The sequence below is a fragment of the Symphalangus syndactylus genome, chromosome 8, assembly GCF_028878055.3.
Source record: "Symphalangus syndactylus isolate Jambi chromosome 8, NHGRI_mSymSyn1-v2.1_pri, whole genome shotgun sequence".
NCBI classification, from domain to species: Eukaryota; Metazoa; Chordata; class Mammalia; order Primates; family Hylobatidae; genus Symphalangus; species Symphalangus syndactylus.
This window is the reverse complement of record NC_072430.2, coordinates 40,058,289-40,081,206: the sequence shown is the minus strand read 5'-3', so window position 1 is coordinate 40,081,206 and position 22,918 is coordinate 40,058,289. Positions and strand designations below refer to the sequence as shown.

Sequence of the window (22,918 nt, the reverse complement as noted above, 5' to 3'; positions counted from 1 at the left end):
CCACGACCTTGCTCATTGGTTTTGCAAGCGGCCGAATCTGCATTCGCTAGCACTACTAGCCACCACATAAGCCTTTGTTGACTGGTTGAACAAAGCATATGTCACTAAATGAAGGCCAGTTCTGCCATCACTTCTGTGCCACCCAGTGACCTCTTTGAGTCTCTCTTCCCCAGTCCCCCTCCCCCAATCTTCTAACCCAAACAGGCTCTGAAGGAGGGACTGGACAATGCACCCAGTTTCAGTACCCAGTGTCTGAGTTGCGCGATTTCCAATTTGTGGCTGGAGCCTTGGTTGTTCAGAGAAGCCTTCTGGGGAGTCACCAGATCCTGGACCAGCTGGGTACATCATAACACTGAAAGGCTAAAAGGAGGAAGAAGGAGAGAGTTAGTATTGTGGCCTTCCCACTACTTACCCTTAGTTCTAGAGGTGGCAATGTCTGCCTGCCTTCAGGCAACAGCACTCATCGCTTTGTTTGAGATGAAACAGAAGCCCAGCAGTCTGAAGGTTGGGAAGCTGCTTAGAAATTAGTGCACAAATGGTGGATCTACCAAAGGCGCTCCCGAGGTCAGGCCCCCTCCTTTGATGTGGCTTAAGTAAAACCCTCCTTGTACCCTCCTTCCATTTTGTACCATGAGTTATCCAGAAGTCCAACTTCCAAATCAGATCCTAATCAAGGGTAATGGTTCCCTTATCTCCACTGGGAAAATGCTTTCAAAATACAAATTTCTAAGCCCTACTCCCAGAGTTCTGATTTAGCAGCCCTGGAATGAGGCCCTTAAACACTTACTTATTCCAGTGCACGGTTTGGGAACCTCTGCTAAAGGATCCAGTCTCAACTGGGCTGTTCAATGCACATGTGTGGGCACAGTGTGTCAGCCCAACTGATCCATGTTCTTTCAGAGGCTTTTTCTGCGGCCAGTTAAGTGAGGCTTCCGTCTTTTTGTTTCCTGGTCCATAATCAGCTGTGTTGGAAGGTGTAGGGTGATATGAGGATCACAAGCTTTGGAGTTAGACCACCTCAGTTGAGATCCTGGCTCTGCCACTTTTTACCCATGGAACCTCTCAGGTTGCCTAAGCTCTTGGGGCCTCAGTTTCCTCACTGTGCCTGACCCAGCGTAAACTCTCAATGTTTACTATTACATTTTTGGATTTGGGCAAAAAAACAGCTCCGGACGCTGCCAACGTAGGATCTTCTTCCACAATTTCTGGCTAAAATAGGGCTCCTGCCCTCCAAATTGTAATGGGTATTACTAAGCAAGCCAATAACTACAGGTTCCAAGGAGACTTGGCCTGAAGGAGTGGAGCCTTAGGCTTCCCCAGTCAGAGGAAAATTACAAGTGCAATCTGCACAGTCTCCAGCCTCATTGTTTCAGAAATATCCCAAGAAGAGAGACGATTCCCTCAATTCATTCCAGCTGTGCTAACAATGAAGACCTCCATCCATCACTACCATGGTTTCCAGGGTGCAGAACCTATCTAATGGAGCAAGTGGGAGGTTTTGCAATACTTTCAGAGACTTAAGATGCTCTCTTAAAGGGACATTTCCAGTGTATAAGAAATTTAAGCCCTTGAGGGCTCAAATTTTACTTATGACAACAAGTATATGTGGAATTCCAACAGAGTGGCTGCATTTATTAACTTATTGGTTGAACATGTGCAAATATTGTGGCAGCATAGTGCTTTCTTCAGGATTACAGAGGCTGCTGACCAATGCCTGGAACAGTGCTGCTCAAAATAAATATATTGTGAACCACATATGTAGTTTAAAATTTTCTAGTAGCCTCATGTAAAAAGTAAAAATAAATCAATTTATAAAGCAAGTGAAATTAATAATATTTTATTTTACCACATAGATCCAACAATTTTGTATTTTAACTTGTAATCAGTAATTCTAGATGAGATATTTTATGTTCTTTTTTTGTACTAAGTCTTCAAAATCCAGTGGGTGTTTTACTTGGACATCACATCTGAATTTGGACTAGCCTTATTTCAGGTTCTGAATACTGCAAGAAGCTAATGGCTACTGTATTGAACATGGGCTGGTCTAGAGAGGGCAAACAGCTTCTCAGATAGGATAGGCTGAAAAGATCTGCTCATCTTCAACTCTTATGATAACCTGAGGCCTCTACACTCCTAGTAATCTGCCTTCTCTGAGCCTAGTGTTTTCTTTGGGAATCTCAAGATTTATGGCTAGGTATTTCCAGAATGTGCCAGATTAGTCTGAATTAATGCATTCATTTGCTCACTTATTCACTGATTCATGCATCCATGTGTTCATTAGAGATTTATCAGGCACTCATCAATGTTTATCCCAACCTCACCCTTGACTTTCCTTGACCTCCTGCCCACTCCCCGATTCCTTGAAACTTCAGCCCTGGACTCACAGTCTTCTTCCCTACCTCTAGTCCTCCTGTCACCAGTGTGGATGAGCCATCCTAACCCCTGGAAGCTCATTGCCATGACCTCCTCAATGACCTTCATTTCCATGTACTTCAGACACTCCCTTCCCTGGCTTCACCTTGGATATGTCATTACTGGGCACTGATTCCCCTCTGAAATCATAAATTCACACACCCATTCTGATGGCATGGCTTTCTCATGGCTTTCTGCCTCTCCCACTTCTACTTCATCTTTTCTTTTAACTCCATCAAAGCTTGTCCTTCTCAAGCTTTCCCTCAGTAATCATTTCTTTCTCTATCCAACATGGAATTCCCATGAACCCTCTTTTAAATCACTCTTCCCAATATCATCAACTCTCCTGCCCACTGTTCTTGGATTATATCTGCGTAGGTCAGTAAAACTATTCTTGGCTCCTACATCTGGGCTGCTGAGCAACAATGAATAAAATTACCAACCCCAAAGATTGAGGCCATTAGTGTGCTAGTCTCCAACCTCTCTTCTGCTTGCAACCCTCCCCAGCAATTCTATGCTCTTTAATTAGCTTTCTCTCCCATTCTCACAATGATCATTCTTCTCAAACTTTCTGCCATATTGCCTCCCTTCTTGCTCTCAGGAGATTATCTCCCCATCAACTTTAGAGAAAAAAATAGAGCCACCAAGTGTAAATTCTCTACTCCCTGTTGCCACAACAATGCATTGACCAGCATCTCTAACCACCTTTTCCTCTTCTCCCAACACAGCAGTTGGCACTTCCACCATGCTCTGGACCCCCTCCCGCCTGCCTCATCTGAGATGATGCTCCTTCTACTACCCCTTTCCTTTCCTTCACTGACCCCTTCTCATCAACATTTAAGCATGCTCAAATCACTCCTGTCAAGAAGCCCTCCTTCAGTGCCAGGTCCCCTCCAGCTAGCCCCTGCGTTCCCACCTATCACAACCAATCTTCTTGCAAGAATTGTCTGCAGCTGCCATCTACAATTCCTCACTCTTATTCATGCTCATTCCACTGAGATATAGCTTCCACCACCACTGCACCACCAAAACTCCCTCCTTACTGTTCCTGATGCTTTCTTTGTTGAGGATAGTAGGGTCCTGCAGAAAGAACACGCCCTAGGCATTATTATTTCTTGAATATTCTGTAATTTTGCATAACTTCCCCCTTCTTGTAAGATTCTCTTCCCTTGGTTTCTGTGACATTCTTGTTTTCTGCTTGTCTTGGTGGATGTCCTATCCTTGTGTCCTTCACTTCTGTTCCTCTCACCACCATCCTTTTCCTGATGATGTTCCTAGGATTTTTCCTTTGGCCTCTCCACTCCTCTTACTCCACTGTCCCTTCTTGAGAAAGTCTCACCACTCCAGTGGCTTCAAATACTGTCCATATGCTGACAACTCACACATGTACATTTTTAACCCAAATCCTTTTCCTGGGCCATAGACCCATAAATCTTTTTGCCTGTGGACCTCTCCCAGTGGGCACCCCAGCGGCAACTCAAAGACTCAACCCAGCCAAAGCTGTACTCATCACCTCCCCACCACCATCCTCCAAAAGACCCCTGCCCCAGCTCCTTTGTTCTCTCTTTTAGGAGTGGCACAACCATTTACTGAGCTATCCTGGCCCCTGCTTTTTTCTTCTCTGCTTTCTCTTATATATCTGATTGATTCCCAAATCCATGTGGTTTGGCGTTCTTTGTATTTATTCAATGGATCCACTTCCTCCAGCCACTCCTAACTAGCGTTGATTCTCCCCTACCTCGATCCATTTTCCACACTGCAACCAAAGCAATCTTTCCACTGTGTGAATCGTATCAGGTCACTGCTGCCTAAGACCTTTTACTGCAAACTCCCACTGTCCTCAAAATGTAAGCCAAGCTCCTTGGATTAACTGTACAGTCAATGCACCTCCCACCCCTAACTGCTTTCAGACCCACCTCTCAGTACCATGATGGCTTACCTCACAAACCAGTAGTTCAAAAGCACAACAGTTTAATCAGAGGGTACAGCACATGCTGGTTATGTGGTTTCTGAAATACTAGCCCCACAACAAAATTGAAAAGATACAAATTCAGCTGATTTTCAACAATGGTCAAAAGACAATTAAATGGCAAAAGAATAGTCTTTTCAATAAATGGCGATGGAACAATTGAATGTCCACATGTGAAACAAATGAATCTCAACTTATAACTTCACACCTTATACAAAAACTAGCTCCAAATGGGTCACAGGAAAAGTTCTGGTAATAGGTGGTGGTGATGGTTGCACAACATTGTGCATATACTTAAACTCACTGAATTGTACACTTTAAAATGTTAAATTTAATGGTTAAAATGACAAATTTTATCATACATATTTCACCACAATAAAAAAATTAAATTGATCATAAACCTAAATGCAAAAGCCAAAACTATAAAACTTCTAGAACAAAGCAGGAGAAAATCCGCATGACCTTGGGGTAGGCAAATAATTTTTAGATATGACACCAAAAATGTGATCCATAATAGGAAAAAAAAGATAGTATTTGTATAATTTTGACAAAATTTGGCTTTATTAAAACTTTTACTCTGTGGAAGACATTGTTAAGCAAATGAGAAGACAAGCCACAGACTGAGAGAAAATATTTGCAAATCACATTTCTGACAAAAGACTTATTTCCAGAATATATCAAGAATTTGCCAAACTCAGCAATAAAAAAATAAACAACCCAACTTAAAATGAGCAAAAGGGCCAGGCGTGGTGGCTCACACCTGTAATCCCAGCGCTTTAGGAGGCTGAGGCGGGCACATCACCTGAGGTCAGGAGTTTGAGACCAGCCTGACCAACATGGAGAAACCCCATCTCTACTGAAAATACAAAATTAGCCAGGCGTGGTGGTGCATGCCTGTAATCCGAGCTGCTCAGGAGGCTGAGACAGGAGAATTGCTTGAACCCAGGAGGTGGAGGTTGTGGTGAGCCAAGATCGCACATTGCACTCTAGCCTGGGCAACAAGAGTGAAATTCCGTCTCAAAAAAAATAGTAAATAAAATGAAATGAGCAAAAGATCTGAACAAAGAACAAAGGGAATATATAAATGGCAAATAAGCATACGAAAGGATGCTCAACATCATTAATCATTGGGGAAATGCAAATTAAAACCACCATGAAATACCACTACACACTTACTGGAATGGAAGAACAAAACCAAAAACTGGAAATGGTAAATACTGGCAAGGGTGTGGAGCAACTGATGCTGTCATACATTTCTGGTGGGAATTCAAAATGGGCATACACGTTTGGGCGTGGTGGTTCACTCCTGTAATCCCAGCACTTTGGGAGGCTGAGGTGGGCAGATCACCTGAGGTCAGGAGTTCAAGGCCAGCCTGGCCAACATGGTGAAACCCTGTCTCTACTAAAAATACAAAAATTAGCCAGGCGTCGTGGCACACGCCTGTAATCCCAGCTATTCAGGAGGCTGAGGCAGGAGAATCGCCTGAATCCAGGAGGTGCAGGTTGCAGTGAACCAAGATTGCACTACTGCACTCTAGCCTAGGCGACAGAGCAAGACTCTGTCTCAAAAAAAAAAAAAAAAAAAAAAGAAAGAAAAAGAAATGAGCCCACAGCAATCCCACTCCTAAGTATTTACTCAAGAGAGAAGAAAGCTCATGTTCACACAAAAACCTGCACATGAATGTTGATAGCATTTTATTCATAATCACCAAAAAAGAGGAAAATGTGAAGATGTCTTTCAGCAGGTGAATGCATAAGCAAAGTGTGGTACATCTCTGTAACAGACTATTAATCTGCCATAAAAAAGGAATTCTGCAGCAACATGGATGACTCTTAAATGCATTTTGTTAAATGAAAGAAGCTAGTTCAAAAAACTACACATTGTATGGCCTCATTAATATAATTTAGAAAAGGCAAAACTATTAGGATAGAAAAGAGAAGACTGGTTTCCAGGAGACATGGAGGGATGAAGGGTAAAGGAGGAAGCATGAGGGGCTGTTGAGGGTGATGGAACTCTTTTGAATGGGACTGTGGTGGTGGATATATGACTTCATGGATTTGTCAAAACATATAGAACTGTACACCACAAAGAAGGAATTCTGCCATATATCAGCCACAATAAAATCAACCGGGATATGTGGGGAACGATGAAATGCAGACTCTGACAAATGAATCTAACTGTATTACAAGTGAATTAAATAACCCACTGAAGGGGGTGGGAAGAAAGAGTTGACCTAAATAACTGGGGAAAAAAGTATTTTGACTGGATACCATAAGGATAAACAACCACAACCTTATATACTAACAGACACCATGCTTTAGTTAGTAAATTTGTTTCTAGGACTATGGCTTTGCAATTCTGAAACGAATTATGTATATATATTAGAGATGAACAAATAAGCAGATATATGATAGAAAACAAGAGCCAGGTTTCTGGCCAGGAGAAAGAAATGACAAATATGAAAAAGGAGAAGGCATGAATGAGTCATGTAGTGCTATGCTGGGGATCAGGGCATCAGTATAGATGGTTTTTGTTCAATGTACATATATAGATAGACTGGTATGGAAATAAATATGTATGTGTGTTATGGGTGGGTTAGTTTACATGCACACACACACATTTCCTAGCTCTGTTCACCAAAAAGTCTAGAAGTAGTGATACTCACATGGTAATGAATGCACAAGCTCCCAGATCTAGGTTTCCAAATATAATTCTCCTTGGAAAAATAACTTCCTTTTTTTTTTTTTTTTTTTTTTTTGAGACGAAGTCTCACTCTCGCCCAGGCTGGAGTGCAGTGGAGAGATCTCTGCTCATTGCAACCTCCTTCTCCCGGGTTCAAGTGATTCTTATGCTTCAGCCTCTTGAGTAGCTGGGACTACAGGCACGTGCCACCACACCTAGCTAAGATAGGGTTTTGCCATGTTGGCCAGGCTGGTCTCAAACTCCTGACCTCAGGTGATCCTCCCGCCTCAGCCTCCCAAAGTGCTGGGATTACAGGCATGCGCCACCGCGCCCGCCCACAAAAGTAATTTCTGTGACTCCAGAGAGTGAGGAAGGGCTCAAAAAAAGGGGGAGGAGTATGTCAAAAGGGCACAGGAGCCCACCTGAAGGAACTCTCAATGGCCAAAGTTGGAACTTGAACAGTAAAATAAATCATAGTATTGTATTGTAACCCAAGGAATAAAATAAACCTGAGTCCCTATAGATACAAACAACCGAATAAACAAGGGGCAGAGAGGGGCAACTCCTATAGAAAAATTCCAGTTGATAAATGCAAAAGGATTGCAAATACAGAAAATAACCATGAGAACACCATAGTAATTGTTGAGGCACAATCCATTAATAGATGCTAACATTAGTGGGCAAAAATTTAAGCAGAAAGAGGATATTTGCAGAGTCTTAAAGTATCCAAGTCTGTATTCTGTAAAAAAGGAAAAATAGCAACTTTACTGTAGCAAAAGCTGGCAGATACCACCTTGACCAAGTGATCAATATAATACATCTTGGCATCATGTACTGCTGACACACACCAAGAAGGGTACATCAACTATGTGGCACCGTTCCCAATAATCATGACAAAAACATCAGCCAAACCAAAATTGGGGACATTCTAAATATCTGACCAGTACTCTTTGAAAGTGTAAGGTCATGAAAGACAAAAGAAATACTAAGGGGCTGGACGCGGTGGCTCACGCCTGTAATCCCAGCACTTTGGGAGGCCGAGGTGGGAGGATCACGAGGTCAGGAGATCAAGACCATCCTGGCTAACACGGTGAAACCCCGTCTCTACCAAAAATACAAAAAATTAGCCAGCGTGGTGGCGGGTGCCTGTAGTCCCAGCTACTCAGGAGGCTGAGGCAGGAGTATGGCGTGAACCCTGAAGGCGGAGCTTGCAGTGAGCCGAGATCGCGCCACTGCACTCCAGCCTGGGCAACAGAGTGAGACTCTGTCTCAAAAAAAAAAAAAAAAAAAAAAAAAGAAAGACTAAGGAAATGTCACAGGTTGGAGGAGATCAGCAGAGCCACAATAACGAATGTAATATGGCATCCTGGCACCAAAAAAGGACATTAATGGGAAAACTAGTAAAATACAAATATAGTCTGTAGTTTAATTAGTAGCATTGTACTGATACTTAGTTTTGATCATTTTTCCACGGTTATAGACGTTAACATAAGGTGAAGCTGAGTGAAGAGTAAATGGGAACTCTGTTATATTTGTAATTCTGTTATCTAAAATTGTTTCAAAATAAAAAGATTAATTTTAAAAAATGTGGCTGTGGTCGGGCATGGTGGCTCACACCTGTAACCCCAGCATTTTGGGAGGCCGAGGCAGGCATATCACCTGAGGTTGGGAGTTTGAGACCAGCCTGACCAACATGGAGAAACCCTATCTCTACTAAAAATACAAAATTAGCCAGACGTGGTGGTGCATGCCGGTAATCCCAGCTACGCAGGAGGCTGAGGCAGGAGAATCGCTTGAACCCGGGAGGCAGAGGTTGCGGTGAGCCAAGATCATGCCATTGCACTCCAGCATGGGCAATAAAACGAAAGTCTGTCTCAAAAAAAATAAAAAGTGACTGGGCACGGTGGCTCACGCCTGTAATCCTAGCACTTTGGAAGGTTGAGGCTGGCAGATCACTTGAGGTCAAGAGTTCAAGACCAGCCTGGCCAATATGGTGAAACCCTGTCTCTACTAAAAATATGAAAAATTAGCCAGGCGTGGTGGTGCGCGCCTGTAATCCCAGCTACTTGGGAGGCTGAGGCAGGACAATTGCTTGAACTCAGGAGGCGGAGGTTGCAGTGAGCCAAGATCATGCCATTGCACTCCAGCCTGGGCAACAGACAGAGCAAGACTCCATCTCAAAAAAAAAAAAAAAAAAAGGATACCCTTTAATAACACAGAAATTTTCAAAAATAACAACTTATAAAAAGAGGTTACAGGTATTACATTTCAGGGTTTTTAAAAAATACACATTTTTGGCCGGGCGTGGTGGCTCACGCCTGTAATCCCAGCACTTTGGGAGGCCGAGGCAGGCGGATTACAAGGTCCAGAGATCGACACCATCCTGGCTAACACAGTGAAACTCCGTCTCTACTAAAAATACAAAAAATTAGCTGGGCGTGGTAGCGCATGCCTGTAGTCCCAGCTACTTAGGAGGCTGAGGCAGGATAATGGCGTGAACCTGGGAGGCGGAGCTTGCAATGAGCCGAGATCGCGCCACTGCACTCCAGCCTGGGCGACAGAGCAAGACTCCGTCTCAAAAAATAAAAAAATAAAAAATAAAAAATTATGGTCCTTAAACATTTTTATTTTTTCCAGAATTGACTATTATGCAAAACACATTGCTGTCCACCATTCTAAAGAAAATATCTGATGATGTCACTCTCCTGTTCAAAAATCTTCATTGTCTCCCATTGCCTTTTAATTGCATTCAGATCCATCCCTGAAGCTGCCCTGGCCCTGGTGGCCTCCCCTTCAACTACTTGTCTTCACAGCCTGCACAGCTACGTGGGGATCTGCTGCCTTCCTTCATCCTGACCTCCTGGAAATGCCTTTTCCCCAGACTCTACTTGTCCAGAGCCCACGCAAGTTCCCCAATGTGAAGAAACCTCACCCTCCCCTGAACTCCCAGTGCATTTCCCCAAAGACCCTTCTCAGTTTCCCTGCTGCTGTTGGACCCAGGCTGGTGGTGCCTCTATCCAGTGGCTTAGTTGGAGCACCTACCTCTATATTTTCTCACTCACACTTCAGTACCTGAGATCAGATGGTGCCATCCGAGTAGAGCACCCAGAGCCCTAGACCAGGACACGCATGCTCTCTGATCCCTCTTTTTCCCCCTTTTTTTTTTTTTTTTTTTTTTTTTTGAGATGGAATCTTGCTCTGTCACCCAGGTTGGAGTGCAGTGGCGCAATCTCGGCTCACTGCAAGCTCCGCCTCCCGGGTTCACGCCATTCTCCTGCCTCAGCCTCTCCGAGTAGCTGGGACTACAGGCGCCCGCCACCACGCCCGGCTAATTTTTTGTATTTTTAGTAGAGACGGGGTTTCACCGTGGTCTCGATCTCCTGACCTCATGATCCGCCCGCCTCGGCCTCCCAAAGTGCTGGGATTACAAGCGTGAGCCACCGCGCCCGGCCTTCCCCCTTAATGCTTCCTTATCCTCTGCAATAGTGTGGGCCAGCCAGATGCCCTGAGGATCACCAGGACTCATGTCTACCTGATCATTCTAGGAGCTTATCACTCTCCCTGGCCTGTTTGGTATTTCTTTAGAAGGACCACATGAGATTGGGCCACCAGAATGGTGCTGCCATGCCGATTTAGGGTGACCCAAATTGTTTATATGAGCAAGAACTCTGCCAAAAATATTTGCCCAGGACCCTCACCCTAGGGTGGCCTTGTCAATTTCTATCATGCATTGCACACGCCTTAAAAGGGTCCTGTCTTAATCATGTCTGCATCCCTTCGCCACAGTGGTGCCTATTTTAGTGCCCGTACGTAATAGAGACTCAGTAAGTATTTCTCAGCATGAATGCTTGAAGGAATAAGTAACGTCTCAGGCATACATATTTCTTTCGATCCACGTTCTAATCACGTTTTCCTTGCACACATTTCTAGATCTTCCTCATTCTGACTGGCAAAAAAAAAAAAAAAAAAGGAATTTTCACAGCCTCAAACCCTCCAGTCACTGACCTGACCGTTGATGTCCTGAAAACTTATCAAGAAAGAACAAATTCTCCCGAAACCGAACTGCAACTGGACTTCAACTCCAACACATGTGAGAATGGCCGAGTGTGGGAATGTTAGTTGAACGGTCTCAAGGTAGGCAGCCCCGTAGTTTGGATTGAACAATGCTTTGGCTGCAACAAACTGTAGTAATAGGACATATGTTCATTGCACTTTGCTTTTGATCTTCAGCTCCAAGGTTAAGATGCTCTCCCACGGGGAAAAGAAAAAAGGAAGAAGAGCTGAGCAGAAGAAAACTGACTTCACCCATCACTGATATACTTCATACCTGAAGCACAGCTCTCTTGCAAGAAGAACATGATGGCAGCTCTTCACAGTCACCTAATTAAGGGGCTGGGGTTGGGTCCTGACTCAGAGGGAAATACAACACCACTGAGAGGCCCCCCCCACAGCACCTGAGCACTCATAGCCAAGCCCGGGCTTGGCCCCAGTAGACATATGAGAACAGGTGCCTGCCAGAACCACCCAGAGGGCGGGAAGCCTGCTGTTGCCAGGTCCACCATGTGAATCACAATGACTGCATGAGGTCATGGAATGTTGAAGATGAAATGAAAGTGGCTCCTGAGTCACAAAGTCACAGGCGGATGGGGATCCTTTCAACAGGGTTCCCAGTAACAGAGCAGTCCCACTCTCCCGGATGAGCTGGAGAAGTAGCTACCTCTCGCAGACAGAGTTGGGGTCAAATTCATGCACATCCAATTCCCATCAAATCCCACTCTTCCCAGGGCTTGCTGGGAGGGAAGGATAACTGCAGGCTCCCCTGGGATGCCCCCAAGTGAGGGAAGTTCACAGAGTTTGAGACAGAGGTGAATGGACAGGTGTGCTTCTTAGGGAAGCAGTCGAGAGGTGGCAAGAAGTTGGCAACTGCCCTCAAGACGATCCTGGCACCATGGACAATGACAAGCCTCTTCAGCCTGAGACAGAAGGTGAAAGGGCATCCCATCTCTCACCACTCAGGCCCATCCCCGCTGCCTCAGTACAACACCTGGTGATCACAGGACCCTGAAGCCCACTTCTTTCCTCACCTGGGACCCTCTAGAAGTGGGATGATGTGTTATACTGACAGGTTCAGTGCTATCCCACAACTACCTCATACTGGCTCTAGCCAGCTTTAATTTTTATTGTGTGGGCTGGTAGATACCATATTTATAGTTTGAAATCAGCCACATTGGGAATATTTACACCATATGAATTGGTTAACACTAGAAATCAGGATGTTTTTGGTGTTGTTTGTTTGTTTTTTTCCTGGAGAATCAATTGTTAAATATTTACCAGCATTCTACTGGTTGAATGGAATTCCAAATTGTTTGACAAGGAAATTAAGACTCAGAAATTCATCACTTTTCTAAGGGCACTCAGCAGTCTGGCAGCCAAGCTGCTGTCTGTCTTCTAACTACCAGGCCACTGCTACCTGCACTGTGTATCCCAGACAAAGTTTCTGATCTTCTAAATGTTGGAACCTGGGTCTATGGACGAGGATTAAGAAAGACCTGCATGGACTCATTAGGAACCCCACCATCCTAGAATCTGGGTGGTCAAAACTTGGGACCCCTGCCACAAATGCTCAGCCCACCCAATGAGTAGTTTGGCTAAATTCTGACAGGTCATTCAGAGGCATGGCATGGCTTCTTGAAACTACTGAGTCCTGCTGATGGCCCGAGGATTGAGCTCTGGATTTTATGTGTGGCTTCCAGAAGCCCATGGCTTTCAGGAGCCTATGGCTGATCCCAGGTCAATGGCCCAGAGGTGGTAAAACCACATCTAGCAAGCGCAGAGCACTGGCGTTAGGGAAGCTCTGTTCCCAGCAATGAATATGATTAATTCATTCCTGTGAATTAATCATAGTAATTCATTCCGACCCAAGGGAGATTTTCAAGCCCCTCCTTCTTCCTGATCACAAATCGATGTTAGATTGGAAGGAAGAGAAGCTAAGTCAAATTCTTAGGAATCAAGTTCTCTCTCTTGCTCTCTGGAACTGCTCCTGGTCCATTTTATTTTCTATTTGACCTAAGTTGCCACCTGCCCTGCCCTACCCTGCCCTGCCCCTTATACTCCCTGGCACCATTTGTGCCTGACAGTAAGGAAGCCTGTGTATCGGGACCCACCCTTTCACCTGAAAGAGTAACAGCACACCCCAAAACCCACCCAAACACATAAGAAGGGGAAAGTGTGAGCAAGGGGCCGATCTCCAAGGCAGGCCTCAGGCAGGGAAGGGGGCAGGAGCAGCTGGTCTCCAGGGAGCAGAAGGGAGCTGGTTTCACAAGCTCCCGTGGACTCTGCAGCCGGAGGCAGCACTATTGGGGAAGGGAGGTTTGTAGAGCGGACTTGCCCTGGCAGGGCTTGGCACCTTGAGGACCCGGGACTCAGAGGAAGGGAGCAGAGACGGAGGGGTGGCAGCGGCAGGCTTTATTGGAGAGGCCGGCAGGTTTTATTCCTGGCATCAAGGAGATGAGTTTTTTTCTTCCAGATGAGACTGAAACTGAGCCAGTACCACAGAGCAGTGATAAAATGCTCTACTGTGAGGCCGAACCCCCGCCAACTGTCGAAAAAGTGAAACCAGCCCGGGAGAATTCGGAAACAGACCTGGAGATTGAAGGTGAGCATGGGCATTTGGGGGCAGTCAGGGCAGCTTCTCCTCAGAAGCTGGAGAAACCTGGTTTCCAGGAGCTGTCCTCTCACTCCTTTCCAGAGTCTGCCCTGCAGATGGCCTGTGGAGGAAATGTGGCAGAAAGGCCTGCTCGGTTTTGCCTGGAGTCCTCCTCCAGGCTGGCAGGGGAGAGCAGCTGCAGCTTCCCACGCTTGTCACCTGCCTCAGGAGCAGTGCCCTCACGTCGGCTTGTTAAAAGCGGAATCAATACACAAACAGGGTTTTCTGATCTTCTAAATGTTTCCACATGGGGCATCCTATGCAATCTTTGCAATAGTCCTAGGAGGTAGGCATCATTGCCCATTTTCAACAGAAGAGGAACTGGGCCTTAAAGAGATTATAGGCATTGGCCAGGGACAGCGGGAGTTTGCCCACCACATTGGCTGATCCCGTGTTTGACTCACTCTGATGGTCCTGCCTTCCGTATTCCACATTCCAGGCCCCTGGACTGTTTCTGTGGCCTATCTTGCATCCCAGTGACTTTCCACACTCACCTTAGAGCTCTAGTTTCCCCTACTATTCTTGATAAATCTAAGCATGCCTGGGTATCCGGACTGGCTGAGCTGAAACAAAGACTCTGTTAATGCAAACAACATCTCCACTCTCTCTCTCCTCCCAGTTTCCCCAAGAAGGGAAGCATCAAAAGAGAACACTTGTGAAGCAAGGGGAGAGTGACACTGGTTCCATCTTACAGGGCCAGCCTCAAACTTCCCAGGCCAAGGCTAGCCCAGTTGCCCTTCCTCCCCTGTGGCCTTGCAGCTGGCTGGTGGGCCGTGATTCACAGGCAGCAGAGATGGAGGAAGGCCAGTTCTGCCAAATTAAACTGTGAAGTTCATCTGCATAGGGTCAGTTTATAAACCTCCCCACCATGGTCAACATACAACATACATCTTCACCCTTCTACACAGATCTCCTCCCCACTGTCCCCCAGGCAGTTTGTTGCTCTTTTTCTGACTTCTTGTCTACTTCAAGTCTGTTGCCAACGTTGCTTCCAACACCCGACTTCATTCACCCGGTTGGAGAAGGTAGCAAAGGACAACACTGGATGTTTGGCCAAAGGGTCCTGTTTCTATCTCATTCCCCCTACCTCTTCCCCTGACCACAGCAAGTGCTAACATTGTCACAGGCTGCCCATAAAATATAACAATAGGAAACACAGCTAGAAAGGGTCAGCATCAAACCCAGCAGAATTAGTGCCAGGGACAAAACTGGGGGTTACCTTCCCTGCTTTGGTCAACAGGAACCTCTAATGGCTGAATCTGGCACCAAAAACTCTGTCCTGAATGGAAACTTGGGGCTCAGCAGCCCTGGCTCCTGGTTTCCCTGCTGTGGGTGCTGAGACACTGGGAATGGGCAGGGAGGGCATGGGAAATAGGCCAGCTGGGAGCAGTGCCGGCTGTGAGTCTAGAGAAGAGGGGGAGACGAGCCTGGTTTGCTCACTTGCCATGAGCTGTTTTTCTCCACAACAGTGGTTCTCACCTGGAAGCAATTTTGCAACAAGGGGACATTGGGTAAACTAGGGGTGGGGGGTTGCTACTGGCATCTTGTGGGTCCATGCCAGGGATCCTACTAAACACCCTACTATGTACAGGACAGCCCTCAGAACAGAATTATCCAGCCCAAAATACCTGCAGTGCGGAGGCTGAGAAGCGCTGCTGTACAAGCGTCCCAAAGAGAAGTCTAATTTATAGTTGTGCTTGCAAAATCAGCTTCCCTGTAAAGCACTTGTCCTTTCACCAACAAAGCTCCCATTGTCAGCCTTAGATTGTTTGGAGGGGGAGGGCGTTGGCCAAAGGCCCTGGGATCTGAAGGAAAAACAGATGCAGACATAGACGCCAGCTGGCCTCAAGAAGCCCTGCCATAGGCTGGACTTGCCTAATGAGGACACAGCTGTGGGGCACCCAGAATCCAGGGAGGCCCGATGCCCAGTGACCATGGGCCAGGCTGGCCTAAAGCCTAAGGAATAAAGGCCCCCAGGGGTTAGAATGGAAAGGTGCTGTCCCTACTTCTGTTAGCTGGTTTTAGCACTGACCAACTGTGTGTTATTTGAGGCTAGGTGTATTGTCCATAAAGCAAGGATGACAGTCCTTTTTATAAGGAAAATGACATGCAAGCTTTTGAAAGAAAAAAGACCATTCACATGCAAGCATGCTTGTTTCTCGCTGATGTGGAGGTCTTTCCATATTCACTGGTTTGCCATTTTGAGAAGTCCACTCTGTCCTAGTTGCGCTTTTTAAATGTTGGTGCCTCTCTAAGTCTTTGGTGAAGCTTTTTTCATGACTCACAACCTTGTGATAGTGGCGGTGAAACTAAAAGTGAAGTGGAGACTCCATCAGCCATCAAAAGTCATCTGTGTTTGGCCTTTCAGAATTGTCCAAAGGTGGGCAAGAGGGCTTGGGCCTTCTATGTCCTTGATGACCAGTCACTGGATGTGGCCAACGTGGGCAGGTGGGGTGAAGCACACTGCTCACTTCTAGGAAAGCTTCTGGCCTAAAACCATGGGCCTCATCTCCTACCCAAAGGGAAACATTCATCTGCGACTTTCTGGAGTTAGAGTCTCCCTCTCCCATCATGGACTGCCTTCCCAGACAGGAGCAGGCTTCTTAGCACATACCCACAGGGAGAGATCCTCTGGCAGAGGACAGTCTAGACATGAGTGAATGTCACTCGGGCTAGAGGGGAGAGAAGGCAAAGGTGGAAGAGAAATCCTACTTCAGCCCATCTCTCTCATCTGCAGATGATGAGAAATCTTTCACCACTGGACAAAAGGAGCTGTACCTAGAGGCCTGCAAGCTGGTGGGTGTAGTGCCTGTCTCCTACTTCATTCGGAACATGGAGGAGTCCTACGTGAACCTCAACCACCACGGCCTGGGCCCCAGGGGTACCAAGGCTATTGCTATAGCCCTGGTGGTGAGCATGCTAGCGGGGGCTCATGAAATCTGGTGGAGGTGGAGGGTTGGCAGAGTGGTAGGCCCAAGATTCAGAGGGCCCCTCCTATGGAGCCTAAATAGTGACCTTTATGCCCACACTGCCCTGGCCTCTGCTTGGCTGCCAGATGATTTATTTAGCTCCTGGTAGGAGGCTGCTAGCAACCTGGGCCTTAGAAGTCTATGCTCCTTGCAGAGACTTTGGGGAGAAAAAAATAGAAGTCTATATACCCTTTACTGTTCAGGAAGCAAAGGCACCAGCCTCTGGGCCCAGGAAAAGTGACCAGGCCCAATTATCAATGCAAGAGCACCAACAAAATGCCAGCCTGGGTCTCCATTCCAAAGCTCACCTTTGCCATAAATGGGTTTATTACTGACCCATTCCATTCAATGCCTGCCTTGTGCAACATTATAATTCATAAACACCATGGTGTAGAGTAGATCGTTTTCCGACAAAAGTAGTGTTATCTCTCAGCTTGGTATGACCAAACAAGGACTTGACCTTGAGTTCATCATGACTTTATATAATTATAACTGATTTACACACAAAACTGACTCCCATCACAGAAAAACAGAAAACCTAACAACTGCCTGTCAGCACAACACTGTTTGTCCACTTAGAAAAGTAAACAGAAAATTCCATTATAAAAAAGCTCAGTAAGGTAGAGAGGTAGATGTGTCTTTAGAGGTGACGTTTAAAATTGGTAATAGTTAAATTATCCATGGAAAGAATGAACAGAGAAAAATAAAGAGGATTTACAGGACCACCAGGTTCATATGCTCACTGTGCGGTAAGGACCAATACACTGAAACAGAGTTTGCGGCAAAGAAAGAGTTTAATAATCACAGGGTGGCCAAGCAAGGAAATGAAAGGAACCCTTCCATCCATTTCCCTAAGGAGTTCTGGTCTAGAGTTGTTTGTTTGAAACAGGTTTTCTCTGTTGTCCAGTCTGGAATGCAGTAGCATGATCATTGCTCACTGCAGCTTTGACCTCCTGAGCTTAAGTGATCCTTCTGCCTCAGCCTCTTGATTATTTAGGACCACAGGTGTTCACTACTGCACCCAGCTAATTTTTGCATTTTTAGTAGAGAAGGAGTCTTGCTATGTTGCCCTGGCTGGTCTCAAACTCCTGGGCTCAGGTGATCCACCCACCTCAGCATCCTAAACTGCTGGGATTACAGGCTTGAACCACTGGACCTGGCCTGGCCAACAGTTTTTAAGGGGATCTTGGAGAACAAGGGGCTGAAAATTAGGGTCGTTGATTGGTCGGGACAAGGGGGATGAAATCATCAGGAGGTAGCAGCTGCATGCTTTGGTGAGTCAGCTCCTCTTGGGGTCCTTCAGACCAGCTGATGTCAGTAGTAGTTTCACCAGCATCTCGGATGGAAAACTTAACATTTCACAATGCTTGCACTGTTATCTGCAGAGCAGTGAAAAGGAACTATGATCCTGTGACAGAGTCTATGTGATTCTGGGGCAACAGGCAGCAAACAGCTCTGAGGAAGGGGTCAGAGAGTAGCTGACCTCATGACCAATGCTGTGTGTGCTGCAAGCTGGGCTGATTCCCATTTCTCCCCTCCCTTCTTCCCTGATCAATTTTATAAAGTTGATAGGGACAGTTTCAGGACTGAGAAAGAATTCTTTAAAAATATTATTTATAAAGGATCTGAAAGAAGAAAAGGAGTCAGTGAATTCAATAGGGAATGAGTGACTGAAAGACAGGAGAAGCTACGGAATGGTAGAGACAGCCAAAGACAAGCTGCAGGAAGACTGAGTTGGCCCAGTTCAATGATGCAGACATCTGAGAGAGTGATGAGTGAGGAAGGCAATTCCGTGGGTCCATATCTATTCAGTTATGAAATACATGGCAAGCTCCAAAAAGTCTTGAAATACACAGTCATTGTTTGTTGCTAGAAGGTATAGTAGTCTACCCTTACCCAGAGTTTCACTGTCTACTGTTTCAGTTGTTCTTACAGTTCAATAAGGTATTCTGAGAGCGAACAAGAGAGATGCCACATTCACATCACTTTTTTTTTTTTTTTTTTTTTTGAGACAGAGTCTCACTCTGTCTCCCAGGCTGGAGTGCAGGGTCATGATCCAAACTCACTGCAACTTCTACCTCCCAGGTTCAAGTGATTCTCCTGCCTCAGCCTCCCGAGTAGCTGGGATTACAGGTGCGCGCCACCACGCCCTGCTAATTTTTCGTATTTTTAGTAGAGACGGGGTTTCACTATGTTGGCCAGGCTGGTCTTGAACTTCTGGCCGCAAGTGATCCTCCCGCCTTGGCCTCTAAAGTGCTGGGATTACAGGCATGAGCCACTGTGCCCTGGCAACATGTATTATAATAATTGTTCTATTTTATTATTATTGTTAACCTCTTATTGTGCTTAATTTGTTAATTAAACTTTATCATGGGTAAGTATGTATAGGAAAAAAACATAGTATATTTAGGGTTTGGTACTATCTTTGGTATCAGGCATTTACCAGCGTTCTCGATATTTTCCCCCAAGGATAGGGGTGAACTACTGTAATCACTGTTAGAATGTAAGTTCCTTATATGATAAGAGGGATAGGCTTGTGTGCTATTCATTTTAAGTGCCTAGCCCCCAGTTGGCATTGAACAGTGTATTCATAGAATACGTGGTCTCATTTTTCCTCACTTTCCCCAACACACTCATTCTTTCTTAAAAATATAACAGCATTTGCGTTTAGCATATGCCCTTTAAGAAGTGACACAAAATGTGAGATTGCACTGTTTTCCGGGGATGGGAAGAAAGGAGCCGAGAAAGAACAGAGCCGTCTTGAGATTTATCGAGGGTGGAAAGGCTGATTAATGAAGTGTTAGGAACGCACCATTACCTCATGAGCTTCGTGGGAAAAACATGGATGATAATGAAATCCTCTCAGGACTTGGACCACTTGTTTCTTAGTAACAGCAGTTTCTGTTTAGGGGGAGTTTCTTCTTCCCCCATTCTCTGTATCATTCATTTGACAATTAATCATCGTGACATTCTGGTAGACTGAACTTCTATTTGCTCTTTGTACTGATTAACTTTTCACATGTTTGTGTTTCCCCGGCCTAGATTAGGAGCACCCTAATAGCAGGCATCGTATTTCATCCTTGCGTGTATCCCTCGACGGCCTAGCACCGTGCCCTTGCATGTGGGGGCAGCAGGTGGGGTGAGAATGGGAATGTTCTCTGTTAATCCTTGTTTCCCCAGCAGTGAACACAGATAGTGACAAATAGACACTGGCCTGTGTGGAATAAATGTGGATGGATTTGGGGACTGGGCCTCCTGCTTCCCCCTAGAATGTGCTTGTCCCCAGTATGAATCTGGCAGTGGTGATTCAACTGATGTTTCTAGACACTGCTAAATAGCACCTAGACCGGGAGGCCCCCTGAGCCATCTCCCTCACCTTTGAGCACAACTCAAGGCAATTGAATTTTGCCCAGCCCAGAGAGCTGAGACCAGAAGACAATTCAGGAAGCCCTAGAGTGAACCATCCTGCATTGCAATAATTTGGACTATCACATTTTCCTTTTTCAGGGGAGAGGGTGGGGGAAGACCAGCATTAACACTCCTTCCACCTGCTACTTCTCTTGCTCCTTCGTGGGCCTTGAAAATGCTCAAATCTAGACCTGTGTCTGTTCTCTGTACCTGTGTGTACTGGGAACAAGGTGGGGAAGGGAAGATCAAAGTTCTGATTAGAGCTAACCCAAGTCCTTCATGCTGCAATGCGAATCCTTTCCTCTCTCTCCTCTTGCCCCTCATAGAAATGCAGACTAGTGGCTCACGCCTGTAATCCCAGCACTTTGGGAGGCCAAGGCGGGTGGATCACCTGAGGTCAGGAGTTCAAGATGAGCCTGGTGAACATGGTGAAACCTCATCTCTACTCAAAAAAATACAAAAATTAGCCGGGTGTGGTGGTGGCACCTGTAATCCCAGCTACTCAGGAGGCTGAGGCAGGGAGGATTGCTTGAATCCAGGAAGCAGAGGTCGCAGTGAGCCGAGATCACGCCACTGCATTCCATCCTGGGTGACAGAGCAAGACTCCATCTCAAAAAAAAAAAGAAATGCAGACTATCTTGGATCTAGATATTCACCAAAGATTTATATGTCCAATTCCTTCCAAACAGACTTGAGGTCACCTCCTAGTAAAGACAGTACCAGAGCAAGGTGTGGTGGCTCACGCCTATAATTCCAGCTACTTGGGAGGCTAAGGCAGGAGGATCACTTGAGCCCAGGAGTTTGAGATAAGCCTGGGCAACATAGAGCCCGTCTCAAAAAATAATAATTAATAAATAAATACAAATTAAAAAGAGTGTCCCAGATAAGACTTAAGTGTAAATTAGAAGAAAGGCCTCTGAAGAAAGCAAAATCAATGCTTTAAAGGACCTCCTTGCAAGAATCTTTATGTTTAAATATCCTTATTCAATATATCAAGTTTTCCTTAATCTTGGAGTAGGTCACAGTTCTCTCTCCTTAGGGCTAAACAGTTAAAATCTGTTTAGCTCATCCTCGTGCCTCCGACTTGTCAGGGTTTTAATTGCTTTCAGGATCCTTTTCTAAATTCTCCTAGAATCAGCGTATTGTCCTAGCAAAACTCCATGGGTTGGTTCGGCCCCTGTTCTGGTCTCCTCGCCCTTGCCAGGCCTTCAGAATTCCTAGCCTGCATCTCCACGCCCACTCACATGGCTGGCCCAGGGCGAGCAGGGAACTGACTGGGTCATCAACCACTTCTGTGTTTCTTTCCCTCCCCTTGTCCTGGCTGAAGTCCAACACGGCTGTTACCAAACTGGAGCTGGAAGACAATTGCATCACGGAGGAGGGTGTCTTGAGCCTAGTGGAGATGCTACAAGAGAACTACTACCTCCAGGAGATGGTACTGTGCCCCCCTGTGCTGGCTGTTACCATCATCCCTGGGGATTCACAACCCATTGGAGACAAGCCAGAGGCCCTGCCATGACCCAGGCTGCCTCCAGGCCCCTGCTGGCCCCTGCCCTTCCCACGTGACTTCTTGGAGGAGGGCCACATGTGAGAGGCTGTGTTTCCTATGGCTGTAGGACAATTTATGGCCAGGCACGGTGGCTCACACCTGCAATCCCAGCACTTTGGGAGGCTGAGGCGGGCGGATCGCCTGAGGTCAGGAGTTCGAACCCAGCCTGGCCAACATGGTGAAACCCCGTCTCTACTAAAAGTACAAAAATTAGCCAGGCATGGTGGGTGTAATCCCAGCTACTTAGGAGGCTGAGGCAGGAGAATGGCTTGAACCCAGCAGGTGGAGATTGCAGTGAGCTCAGATCGCACCACTGCACTCCAGCCTGGGTGACAAGAATGAGACTCCATCTCAAAAAAAAAAAAAAACATTTCTGTCTGGACCTTAGAAGCCCTTAAAAATGATAAATGTGGCCAGGCATGATGGCTCACGCCTGTAATCCTGACACTTTGGGAAGGCAAAGTAGGCAGATCACCTGAGGTCAGAAGTTCGAGACCAGCCTGGCCAACATCGTGGAACCCCGCCTCTACTAAAAATATAAAAACTTAGCTGTGCGTGGTGGTGTGCACCTGTAATCCCAGCTACTCGGGAGGCTGAGGCAGGAGAATCACTTGAATCCTGGAGGCAGAGGTTGCAGTTAGCCGAGATGACGCCACTGCACTCCAGCCTGGGTGACAGAGTGAGACTCTGTTTCAAAAAATATTAATAAATGTAGCTCTGTATAGTTGCCTTAAAGTGAACTTTCTTAAAGAAAGTAAAGATATGAAATAATGTCATAAAAGACAATGTGCCTAGAGATGGCTGGCAGTGATGGTTACACAATGTGAATATGCTTAATACCACGCCACTGGACACTGAAAAACGGCAAAGATGGTAAATCATATGTTATGCTTATTTTACCATCATAAAAAGAAATTCAAAGAAAAGGGGGAAACAACCAATTAAGACAATAATGGCCACTTTATATAAAGTCTCTCCCACTAGCTTAAAAGGACAATTCATACTTCCCGAATCAATGAGTGGAATTTACAATGATTATGCACTCTAAACTCATTTTCACTGTTTCACTGCCAAGCTCTCCAAATGAAGCTGTTTTGGGTTTTAATACAAAGAAACAAAATAGTGTGCTTATCTGAAGCACCAAGGCTAAATTGGGAAAATAGGGAGTCCTTGAAGCCAACTTCAAAAAACTGAGACCAGCCAGCCCACGGGTCCCACCGGG

The 22,918-nt window shown here is 45.9% G+C and overlaps 1 protein-coding gene across 8 annotated transcripts in view; it reads left to right on the top strand.

Moving 5' to 3' along the window:
* The first annotated feature begins 11,715 nt into the window (after window positions 1-11,715).
* Window positions 11,716-22,918, top strand: part of LRRC74A (leucine rich repeat containing 74A) — a 40,982-nt gene continuing 29,779 nt past the window's right edge. For 3 of the 8 annotated variants that reach the window (XM_055288697.1, XM_055288694.1, XM_055288693.1), the window contains exons 1-4: window positions 11,723-12,049; window positions 13,591-13,719; window positions 16,508-16,680; window positions 21,475-21,582. In XM_055288697.1, the coding sequence (XP_055144672.1) occupies window positions 12,013-12,049; window positions 13,591-13,719; window positions 16,508-16,680; window positions 21,475-21,582 (447 nt within the window). In that variant the 5' untranslated portion in view covers window positions 11,723-12,012. Of the gene's footprint in view, window positions 12,050-13,590; window positions 13,720-16,507; window positions 16,681-21,474; window positions 21,583-22,918 lie in introns of all 8 variants that reach the window. The other 5 variants (XM_063644286.1, XM_063644287.1, XM_055288692.2 and 2 more) reach the window with 4 other exon arrangements.